Raw genomic sequence first — 12,513 nt, 5'->3', positions numbered from 1 at the left:
ATGGATGAGGTAAATCTGGAACAGGACTGCAAGTTAAATCAAGAAAGCAGGACAAATGGGGCACAGATTCAAACCGGTGAAGCCAAATGTAAGATGAACAGCAGGAAGAATTTCTTCACACCAAGTGTGATCAACACTTAGAATTGGCTTTGGCAGTGGAGGCAGGAGGCATAGACATATTCAGAAGCCAGTGGAGGGGCTGACTGCAGGTTTTCCTGACTAGATAGATGAGCAACTTGGCTGACTAGCCTTCCTCTCCTCCATATGTTGTACTCAACTAGGTGAGGGACACCAAAGGAATGGACTGTGTTTGACTTTTAGTATGCAGTTCCAGCACCAAGAACTCACAGGTTAGGCACAGCAAAGTTTTTTAACCCTGTCCAAACCACGTGTCTTAACCCCAAGCGTTTAGAAATGCAACAAAGTGGCATTTTACCCACTCCTCAGAACTCAAAAGCAGCAAGGTTATGTTAAGCTTGTACAGGATCGTGGTCAGGCTGCATTTACAGAGTACTATGCACAGTTCTGGTCTCCATGCTATAAAAACAGGCATAGAAGCAATGAAGAAAGTGCAAAAAAGATTCACAAGGATGGTACCAAAAAATGAGTAATTAGAGCTATCGGAAAAGATTGAAGAGGTTGGGTCATTTTCCTTCAGAAAAGAGACTTAGAGGTGACCGCGTAGAAGTCTTTAAAATTATGAAGCGGTTCAATCGGGTAGATGTAAAGATGATATTTCCACTTGCAGGGGTGTCCAAAACTAGGGGCCATAAATAGAAGATAATCACCAATAAACCCAATAGGGAATTCAGAAGAAATTTCTTTCCCCAGAGAGTGGTGAGAATGTGGAACTCGCTACTATGAGTAGTTGAGGCGAATAGCAGAGAGGCATTTTAGGGGAAGTTAGGTAAGTACATGGGGGAGAAAGGAATAGAAGGATATGCTGATAGAGGTAGATGAAATCGAATGGCAGGAAGATTGTATGGAGCATGAAGCTTTGGGGTCAAATGGCCTGTTTCTGTGTTGTTAATTGTATGTAATATGGAAGAATGTGATCCAGAATAAGAGGAAAGAAGAAAACTTGGATTGGAATAGCTTCTTAATTATTTCAGGCCGTCACTGGTTTAAAAAAAAAATCACCTGCTCACCCACCTCTGGGCATCCGGGTGGCACAGTGGCAAGCACCGCAACCTCATAGCTCCAGCGACCTGGGTTCGGTTCTGGCTACTGCCTGTGCGGAGTTTGCAAGTTCTCCCTGTGACCGTGTGGGTTTCCTCCCACAGCCTAAGACTTGCAGGTTGATAGGTAAATTGGCCATTGTAAATTGCCCCTAGTGTAGGTAGGTGATAGGAGAACTGCGGGGAGGTGGGAGTATGGGATTAATGAAGGATTAGTATAAAGGGGTGGCTGATGGTCAGCACAGACTCGGTGGGCCGAAGGGCCTGTTTCAGTGCTGTATGATTCTAAAACTTTCACAGGGCCTCATTACCTCAGGGATTCTCTGCCAGATTTCAGTCCCACTTTCTTTCCCTTGTGTTTCTTCATTTCACACTGACTCCTCACTCTGCACTCGTTTTCACCTGAGTGACAGCAACTTCGCACAGTGGGAATTGCATTGTGGCAAGCAAGCTCATTGCCATGGCAACCTTGTCACCAACCTGTCTTCTTCACACAGTGCTGGAACAGGCAGTGCCTGTGCCACTGATGGAATATTTGAGATTCTCTCGCTCGGCACGCTCCTTCTCTATTTGGTGAAGATTCAGTGGTCACCCAGGGGCAGGCAGTTAAGGTGAAACCCCGGTTAAGTACCGACTCACACGGAGGTAAAGAACTTAAACTTTTGTAGCACCTTTCACGATCTAGGTTGGTGTCACTCTCACTTCATAGAGCCATTCCAGTACCTGAGCACATAAGCTAGGCTGATACTTCAGTGTAGGGAGTGCTGCATTGTCAGAGATGCCAACTTTCAAGTGAGATGTTAAACTTAGAACTCATCTACCAGTTCAGCTGGATGGCAAAGATAACACGGCACTATAAAAAGAGGAGGGAGTTCTTCTGGTAGCCAGGCCAGAATTTCTCCCCTCAACCAACTCTGCTGTAAACAGATTAACTTGTCACTTATCTCATCGTTTGTGGGACCTTGCTGTGTATAAACTTATTAAACATTACAACAGTGACTGCACTTCAAAAATAATTCATTGGATGCGAAGCACTTTGGGATGTCCTGAGGATGTTATGTTCTAGATAAATGAATGCCCTTTCTTCTTTCAGTTTCAGAATCCTAGATCAAATCAGCAGTTTCCAGTTACCACGAGGATTCCTGTGCATAATGGAAAATGTGGGCTCAGTACAGGGCCAATTATTCCACCACAAAGTCAGATCTGCAAGTGGATGATAACATTCTGAAAAAAGGAAAAAAAGAACACACATTTATATAGTGCCTTTCACGACCTCAGGACATGCCAAAGCGCTTTTCATCTGTAGGACACGCGGCAGCCAATTTGCGCACAGCAAGCTCCCACAAACAGCAATGTGATAATAACCAGACAATCTGTTTTCGTGATGTTGGTTAAGAGATCAATATTGGCCAGGACACCAAGAATAACTCCCCTGTTCTGCTTCGAAAGAGTGCCACGGATCTTTTGCGTCCATCTGAGAGGGCAGATGGAGCCTGGGTTTAACATGCACTAGGAGTGTTAGCTTAGATTATACTTTGCAGACGACATGTGGCCTGGACAGATGGGGTTTTTCAGAACAAATTAACTGAATAATAATAAGCTATGAGACAGCTGGTATTTACTTATTTTATAACAAAGCAGCACCAGAATTGTAAAGTTTCTGCCTTTAAGAAGAAACTTACATTATTACAGCAGTTTTATCACATCCTAAAGAGCTTTCTTTATAAGCAATGTTATGTTTAGCTGCCAATGCTATTATGTAGTAGGCAAGGATCCAAACACAGCCATGAACTGTACGTTCAGGTAATCTGCCTTGGTTTGTAGGTTGAATAATAAATGCTGGCCAAATCACCAGTGGAACTCCCCTGCTCTTTGAATTCTGCCCTGGAATCTATTATCTCCGTCTTGAGCACACAGAGCCTCAGGGCAACATCTCATCAGAAAGATGGCAGCCGAACAATGCAGCACTCCCTTGGTACTGCACTGGAGTGCCAGCTGCAATGAGGCTGAGAACAAACAGCCCTCTGTATCAGAGGCAAGCGCACTACCTGCTGTGCCAAGCTGACACTCACAACTAGTATAAGGTTGCTTTCAGTTTTAACGGTTCCTTTAAAACACACATTTTAATGGAAACAAACACATCGGAAGCTGGGTGCCCTGCCATGTTCTATTAACCTGCTCGAGTGACTGAATAAAGAGAATCTATGCATCAATGAGACTTTGAACCGGATTCCAATGCTTGACGCGTGGACTTTTAAAAAATTATTATTTTGGTAAACATTATTGACGCCCATGCTTCCGTAAATGGTTCAATGGGCAGAAGCTGTACTAAGTTTTTATAAATCAGGAATGTCCCCAGATATAATCCCTGGCCATGACATTAGACGATCGGAGATAGAGCAGTGGTAGAAGTGCTACAATTAGCCTGTGTCCCTGGGCGTCCACTCATCATTATCTATCTGGTGGAGGGTTCAGACACGATGGGCCAAGTGGCCTCGTTCTGTGCCTTAAAACTTTCTATGATTGTGTGTGTGGATATTATTTAGGAATTGGATTGGGTGTGGGTCTTATGCCACCACAACCCCCCCCTCCCCTCCCCCACCCACCACCAAGTACTGCCTCTCTGGTCAGATATCCTGGTATCACTCCTCATCAGAGCTCACACATGAAGAATGGACACTTCAGGGAGGTACCACAGGCCAGCAGTTTCAGGAGAGGAGAGAAGCTGAAGGAGGACAGAAATAAATAACTTTCATTTGCTTATTTAGCTTCTTTCTACTGAGTTTTTAGTTCTTTCTCTGTCTCCCCATCTGCCAGTTTCTCTTTCTCTGCTTTCTATTTATGACATACAATTTTCCTCGTCTTTTCTCTAGCGTCACTTAATCTTTCATTTTCTGTTCAATGTGTCTTTTTATTTTCCAGTCTTATATCTTTCTTTCCTGTCTCCCTATCTATTTTTACCTTTTCCCCTCCTCCCCCTCCTTCTATACAATCCAAAGGATAAAGGGACCACTGTGATTTGCTGATAAACAGCCAATGGTAACCTCAGCAGGGGGACACACACAGCTTCAGCAAGCATTAATAGGCTTCTGAGCTTTTAAATCTCTTGCATTGGGAGCCAGGGAGGGACCTGGTGAAATAATCAGCTCTGGTTGAGGACAATCAATGAGTCATTACACAGTCTGCAATAGAAACAGTTAGATGAATATTCCCAAACAGTCCACTGCTCAGAACACAGACTCGTATTTGCAGAGACTTGGTGACCTGAACATGCCTAGACGAGGATCTTTAATTTTCATTTCTCTACAAGTACGAAACAAAGCAGGATTCAAGCAAACTGCATGTTGATCTTCACCTTGTAGAACGAGATCAACAGCACCCTGTGTCATCTGAATGGGATCATTTTCACTCCACGCCTCACTTGCAGCATTTTAACACTAAATACCCGTGACTTTTTTTGAAAAAAGAAATTCAATTGACGCCTGGACAAATTTTCAGCCATGGACCAAGAGTCGACGCTGCTGGCTGACAATGCAACCAACTTTACAGAGGCACTGGGCCACGCATTTCAGTATTCGATCTCCTCCAGTGATGTGCTCTACAGCGACTATAAACCCCCGCAGAGGGAGCTGATCCCTTTACCCAAAGCCGTGCTTTACCTACTCATGGCCGCCCTGGTGGTGGTGGCAGTGGCTTATGCCATCGTGGGGCATATCATTAAAGATCTTGCACATGACTTTGCAGGTGAGTTCAGTTCAACCTTTACTGTTTAAGACTGGGTGGGTGCAATGTTCTTTGCACTCAGAACTTTGTTATTGGGGGAAGAGGGTCAAGGAGACAAATGGTGAAAATGAATTTTCTTTTGTAAGTTTCTTTCAGCAGTTTAGAGTGTCATTAACTGAATATTATATGTTGAAACTCCTAATATCAACCAGGGAATTGAAGTCAGAGTCATCATCAGTCTGTTTAACTCTTTCCTTCCCCCGCTCTTCATGACTGATACACTGGTGCAGAACTGAGGGACTGCTGCATTGTCAGAGGCGTCATGAGATGTTAGATGATCCCATCTACCTGCACAGGTGGACCAAGAAAGATCTTATGTCACTGTTTGAAGAGCATGACGGTCTCCCTGGTGTCCCACCCAACATTATGCCCTCAAACACCGCCTGAAAAACCGATGAACCTGCCACTTATTTAATTACGCTTTGTGGATGCTTTTGGCACCCCCTCCAGCCCTGCAACCTCTACCACCTAGGACAAGGGCAGCAGATGCATGGGAACACCACCACCCACAAGCTCCCCTCCAAGTCACACATCATCCTGACTTGGAACTATATCGCCGTTCCTTCACTATCGCTGGGTCACAATCCTGGAACTCCCTACTGAACAGCACTGGTGGGTGTACCTACCCCACATGGACTGCAGCAGTTCAAGAAGGCAGATCACCACCACCTTCTCAAGGGCAATTAGGGATGGACAATAAATGCTGGTCTGGTCAGCGATGCCCACATTCCCCTGAACAGATAAAATCATTGCCATGTTTTTTTTTTATTCATTCATGAGATGTGGGCGTCGCTGGCTAGGCCAGCAAATGAAGCTAATATACTCCAAAAAGATAGTGTGTTGACACAAGGAGCTGTAAAAATCCAAGTACTTAACTGCTTGCAATCCAGCATGTCTGGCTTTGATTTCCTTGCTCTAAACCAAATCTGCTTTGTTGACTTATCAGCCTAGTCAATTAGGGTTGCTGATTTAACTTTGTGGTGCTCAGTGTGTTACTGATGTTAATAGAACTCCTTCAATCTGGTGATCTCAGGAACTCCACTGAGCTAGGTTCCCCATGGCGTCAAACGATGCTTTTTGAATGGCATAAAATTCTTTGGACGACAGATAATACATTGAGATGGGACTTGCAAAGAGTCAAGAGCAGGGCGACACTTTGGGAGTAAAAGGCAGAGAAAGCAAAGAGTGTCTGCTTAACCAAGATGCAGATATCACTTTCAGTTGCCTTTTTGTTACAGGGGACAGATCACTGGAGAATGACGTTAATATTTTGTTTCAATTGTCTCCTCTCCTGAAGGCTTGACTCTTGCTGAGGTACAGTTGCACAGAAGCTAGCCTCATCTAAACACCTAATCAGCAGGCTATTTGACCATGGGGACTATCATAATCAAGTCTGTTCCTGTTCTAACTTACTGCCCTGAATCAAACACAATCCATGTCCTTGCTCCAGGAGGCTGTAGCCAATGGTGCCATACTTATCACTATCTCGACAGACGTCAGCCAACTCAGCAGAGTCCAGAGATCAAACCCAAGAACCCTCCTTGCATGCACGAAATACATGGGGGGGGGGGGGAAGTTCATTTATCCATCCATCCCTGGCCGATATGGAGTTAGATCACTTTTTAAAAATTCTTTCATGGGATGTGGGTGTCCTTGGCTAGGCCAGCATTTATTGCCCATCCCTAATTACCTGAGAAGGTGGTTGTGAGCTGTCTTCTTGGACCCACAGTGCTTTTCGGAAGGGAGTTCTAGCATTTTGACCCAGTGACAGTGAAGGAACGGCAATATAGTTCCACGCTAGTATGATGTGTGGTTTGGAGGGCAACTTGCAGATGGTGTTGTCCCGTGTGTCTGCTGCCTTTGTCCTTCTAGGTAGTATAGTTCACAGGTTTAGAAGGTGCTGTTGAAGGAGCCTTGGTGCGTTGCTGCAGTGCATCTTGCAGATGGTACACTGCTGCCACTGTGCGCCAGTGGTGGAGGGAGTGAATGTTTAAGTCAGTGGATGGGGTGCCAATCAAGCGGGCTGCTTTGTCCTGGCTGGTGTCGTGCTTCGAATGTGGGCAAGTGGAGAGTAATCCTGACTTGTGCTCTGTAGATGTTGGACAGTCTTTGGGGAGTCAGGAGATGAGTTACTCACTGCAGAATTCCCAGCCTCCGATTTACTCTTGTAGTAACAGTATTTATATGGCCATTCCAGTTAAGTTTCTACTCAAAGGTAACCCCAAGGAAATTGATGGTGGGAGATTCAACGATGGTAATTTAAGACCACAGCAACCAATTAATGTCATGACCTCAAGCAGAGACTAATGGCTCTTGGTGCAGAGTAATGCCATGAGAGATTAGCAACGGATGTGGTCACCTAACTCAGTACTGACCAGGGGTCGAATCTGAGGCACGCCCGACCCCTGCCCTGCAACACACAGAGAGGGGGTTATTACTTTAAAAGAGTAATCTGTTGAGTTGAATTATTCAGTCTTATTCTGTTAAATGCTATTAACAGTGAGCAGCATGTTATTAAGTTGCTGGCTGACCTGTGCTTAACCAATGCTTATTTGAACTAAAAGCTCACAGTCTATTAGAAGTGACAGCTTAATCACCTCACCGTTGGGAGTCTGGTCTCATTTGATATTACGTGAGATCAAAAAAATGACACTCACTCTGCAAATGTATTGTTTGTACTGCACAGGGAGCACACTGAATGATTACGCACATGTGTAAACACACACTCCCACTTGCTAATCTCTCAGTATTGCTCGGAACTAAGAACATTTATTCCCTAATTGACCGTAGGATGTGCCTGCTTACATTAGTCAGATGTTATGGTCTTAAAGGAACAACCCAATAACACACAGCTCCACCTGAGCAGCAGAATAATACATCTGTGCATCACATGGTACAACACTCCAGGTGTGATGCAGTGATGCTTGAGCAATGCCACAGGAGTTCAGCTACATTGAATTATTTCATAAAACCTTCACTCCCAATGGCCAGACAGCAGCAAAATGGTTTTATACACTAACTGTGATGTATTTCAATTTGATGTGTTATTTTTGCTGTCATGTGCAATATGTAACGGGTAAATCTGAATCTTCAGAATTGAAAAAAAGCTGTATGCGGTCATTAATGTGATCAGAACTTGAATTATTCCTGATTGCCCGGAGGTGGTGGTGGTGGGATCTCTTGTATTACTGGCAGCAGAGATTTACTAGAACAGGACCAGCGATGAGGGACTTCAGTTTATGTGAAGAGAACAGAAAAACTGGATTGTTCCCAGGGCAAAGAAGGTTAATGTGTCCAAAATTATGAAAGGCTTGCATAAACAAGGAGAAACTGTTTTCACAGGCGAGGGGGCTGGATTTAAGATAATTAGCAAAAGAAATGGGGAAGGGAGTAGAGGGAGGAAGGATGAGAACACTTTCATGCAACAAATTGTGATTTCACAGAATCATTACAGCACAGAAGGAGACCATTCGGCCCATCATGTCTGCACCGGCTCTCCGAATGAGCAATTCACCTAGTGCAATGGAACGCACTGTCTAAAAAGAGCGGTGGAAGCAGATTCAATAGTAACTTTCAAAAGAAAATTAGATAAATACTTGAAAAGGCAAACAAATTGCAAGGCTGTGGGAAAACAACAGGGGAAAAAAATAGTAGATGGGCTGGGCTTTTAACAATCCAGCTGGTTACATTTCCTGGCGCTAGACTCCAAATACCCGAATATATTGAATTCAATAACTTGTCATGGTGAGATTTGAATACCCGAGCACTGGAATATTACCCAAGAATCATAACTATGGCAACTGTATCCTTTGAGGAACCAAATCACCCCAACATCACAAACTAGGGCATGATTACTCCAACAGACAACTAACCATCTATCTCTATGAAGGAAATAAACATGCAGGGCTACAGGGATCGAGCGGAGGAGTGGGACTGACTGGATAGCTCTGTGAAGCCAGCATCGACTCGATGGGCCAAATGGCCTCCTTCTGTGCCATAAATAGTCTCTATGACTCTATACCTTGTGTGTACTAATATAGTATTCCCACCAGACAATATCATCAGAAGGCAGTTACTACATTTCTACTAGTAAATCTTCAAAGTTTAAGTGGGTTGTAGTAACTGCAATCCCCCTATCCCGCACCACCTGATGATCTCTCCTTTAAGTTATTGCACCCACCAATCCGGAAATAAAATTGCCTGCTACATAATAACAGTGGCAAAACTTTTAAGCATAATTCATTAGTTGTAAAGCTCTTTGGGATGCGATAAAGTGCTGCATAAATCCAAGCTCCTGAAATAAAAATCATGCAGGGCTGAGTATCTTTCTCACGTTCTCTAGCCCAATGCTCAGTGGCCAAGGTACACTGATGCAGTTGGTGATGCTCATGGCTTTGAGGGGCTCTGGATTCAAATTCCAAACCAGCACAAAATCTAAGCTGACATTCCAGTGCAGTAGTGAGGGAATGTTACATTGATACTGGTGCCATCTTTTGGATGAGTTGTTAAACCAACCCCCACGGCACAGTTCAAGGATGAGCAAGGAGTTCTCCCAGTCTCCCGCCCACCATTTATCTCTCGAATGCACGCCCACAACAGAATAACTGATCATTTGTCTCATCGCTGTTTGCAAAGATGGTGCTTGCTGCAAATTGGCTACTGCATTTTCTTACACATTGAATAACTATTTTTAAAAAATGCGCTTTGGAAGATCTTGAGGACTTTAAAAGTTGCTATTTAAATGCAAGTTTGTCCTATCTCTTCAATCTTTCAAATAACCAGGGAGTAAATTTGGCAAATGAACCAGAGGAGAGATGAAATTTTTTTCTGTCAGCAAGTTCTGGAACACAAAGCCTGCAAGAGCGGCGGAAGCAGATTCAATAATAACTTTCGAAAGGAAATTGGATAAATATTTGAAGGGGAAAAATTTGCAGGGATGTGGGAAAAGGACAGGGGAAATAGGACTAATTGATGGCTCTACCAAAGCTGGCATAGGTATGACGGGCCGAGTGGTCTCCTGCGCTGGACCATTCTATAATTGCACATGATAGAAATCACATCCACTTTTAAGTGAATTGTCTTCCTTCAAATGTTTTCCCAATAGATTGCATATTTGGTCCAAGGCAGCAGGATAGCGAGACTGGCAATGACCTGAAATGCGTCACCCGTGAAACACCCTCGTACCCTCTCCAGAATCAGGAGGAAATCCAAATCCCAGAAGAGGAGACTCTGCATCTACCACAAGAGACGTGACTTCAGAGACAGGAATACGGGGATGGATTCACCAAAGAGGAGTTGTACAGCAAAATCCTCATTCCATCAGTTAACACCGACCGAACTCATTCTAATGGCATCAGCTGCCATCACCACTGAGCGGTTTTATTGTAACTGATAATGTTGACAAATCGGTCAAGATTACTTGTGACATTTTCGCTCCATGAAATATATAAATCTTAATGTATTTCCTAATGTAGCAGAAGCCAAAATAAATAATTACATATATGCATGTTCGGCCGACACATTTGTGAATATGACAAGAAATTAAGGTCAAGGAACGGCCACTCGACAACTTGCATTTTTATAGCGTCTTTAACATAGTAAAACATCCCAAGCTGGTTCACAGGAGCGTTATCAGACAAATTTATACTCTGAAACTCATCTAACTCTGCCAGACTAGAATCTAATTGTGTTTTGAATGCTCTTACAGCTTGTCTCTTAATTCCCTGGTCAGACTATTCCAGATATTTACTACTCTTTGTATGAAGGTGTTCTTTCTGCATTTATTTTGCACTAGTTTATATTCAAGACCATTGGTTCTAATATTCTGCCTTATTTAAAAGTTATAGTTTGTATTTATCTTATTGAATATTTTATACATTTCAGCTAGGTTCCCCTCTGATTGTCTTCACTCTCGGATGCCGCAAGCAGCATTAATCTTGCCTCTCAGCTCGTCCCTTTCACACTTGGAATAATTTCTTGCTGCTGTACACTGCATCCACCCTTAACACTTGCACACCCATGGTGAACATCTGACAAATTCTGTTTACTTCATGCCAATGTTCTAGGTTTTAATGCTTGAAATTTGAGCAGTTTCCACGCACATTATCAGCAAGTCTCAACTGGCGGCCAAGATGACAGCAATCATCGTTGCATGAAAAAGGCAGTGATTTGTCACGGGATTAAAAAGACTGGCTGGTAAAGCAAACCTGCACTTAAAAACTGTTAAAACCCCTTGTTAATTTGGATGAGTGATTTAGTATGCCACAACAACCTGCAAGTTTCTACTTACCACGTGCTCTTCCCAACTGTTGTGATTGTGTATGGACATCCTGGAGACATCTTCAAAGAAGCACTTGCTCTCATTCCCAGCGATATCCTTTATTAAACATTCTTGATCTGCAATACTTGCACTGTATCAGTCTGTATAGATTCAATATTTTATTAAGAAACTATACATTTACATAGATACTCAGTTCTGAACAGTCCCGGTTTGTGAAACGTTCTAGTCCTTGATTTCAGGTAACCAATGTTATTCTGACTGCAGTGCAGCTGCACCACCTCTTCCTACTGGGTGCTCTCACCCCAGCTGGCATGGGTGGACGATTGCCAACTGTCCCAACCCAACGGGAAAGTTCATATGTAGATGGGAGCGTGGAATTCGAAACACAAACAGATCAGCCACTATCTAATTGAATGGCAGAGCAGATTTGAGGGGCTGAATGGCCTACTTCTGCTCCTAATTTGTATGTTCATTCGATGTTGGGCCTGCAGATGGCAAGTTGGCTGCTTTTTATAGCTCCTGTGTCTATACATAAGAAAGCTACACAATTAACTTTATCACTGTGGTAAATGGTATTCCAAGCCATCTACATCACACCTTCGATCCTGCCCTCTGGGGTTCCCTAGAATGGATAGCAATTCCTCCCCACAGAGGAGGCAACCAATGAGCCACATGCTTGCTGTGGACAGAACATCAACCTTTAGCAAATGTTTGAGAACTGGTGCCTCTGTGCAAGGGGCAGGCTTGATTGAATTTGCCAACACACAAGACTGGTCACGTGTGCATTTAACTGCAGGAATCTCAGACTTTGAAAGTTGGCAAATTAATACTGATTCGGTGAACACGCCAATGGCTTAAATGGGCAAAAGTTGGTGCTGAGCCACACAGACTAGATTGAACCCTGGTCAATGTTGAGTTAGCAGACCTCAGTCAAGGTGATGGTAGGATGCTATAATTGACTTCAGCAACACTGTGGTTACTGAGTAGGTATTGATCCCTTCTGGAATGTGTATGCGTGGGTGCACATGCACAGCATCAGGTTCAAGGGTGATGCCCTCCACAGTCTGCCAGCAATGACTAGGTTTGCATGTAAATGGCCACTCGGACTTTATGTAAGCTTCCCTCTTCCTTCAGCGTCACACATCATTTCTCCCACCCACTCCCAAACTAACAGAATGTCAGATTTCTGATAAGCCTAGGATACGAGTAATAATCTCCCTGTGGATATTACAGCCTCTTGAGTGGCGTTGAGAGCTCGCAATAAATCAACTT

At 43.7% G+C, this 12,513-nt stretch overlaps 1 protein-coding gene across 1 annotated transcript; it reads left to right on the top strand.

Annotated features, from left to right (window-relative positions):
• Nucleotides 1-4,303: 4,303 nt before the first annotated feature.
• On the top strand, nt 4,304-11,293 carry LOC137355704 (small integral membrane protein 44-like). Its single transcript, XM_068021150.1, has 2 exons — nt 4,304-4,922; nt 10,066-11,293. Exons 1-2 carry the CDS (start codon nt 4,679-4,681, stop codon nt 10,212-10,214), a joined length of 393 nt encoding a protein of 130 aa, XP_067877251.1. The 5' UTR covers nt 4,304-4,678; the 3' UTR covers nt 10,215-11,293.
• The last annotated feature ends 1,220 nt before the right edge of the window (nt 11,294-12,513 follow it).

Source organism: Heterodontus francisci, chromosome 43 (assembly GCF_036365525.1).
Source record: "Heterodontus francisci isolate sHetFra1 chromosome 43, sHetFra1.hap1, whole genome shotgun sequence".
Classification (NCBI taxonomy): Eukaryota; Metazoa; Chordata; class Chondrichthyes; order Heterodontiformes; family Heterodontidae; genus Heterodontus; species Heterodontus francisci.
The sequence above is the reverse complement of the archived record's forward strand: the minus strand, read 5'-3'. Positions and strand labels throughout refer to the sequence as shown.

Excerpts from the sequence above, each read along its gene's own strand:
- LOC137355704 (XM_068021150.1), top strand. The coding sequence starts at position 4,679 with ATGGACCAAGAGTCGACGCTGCTGGCTGACAATGCAACCAACTTTACA. Across the intron at positions 4,923-10,065 it reads TCTTGCACATGACTTTGCAG|ATTGCATATTTGGTCCAAGG; the intron begins GTGAGTTCAGTT and ends TTTTCCCAATAG.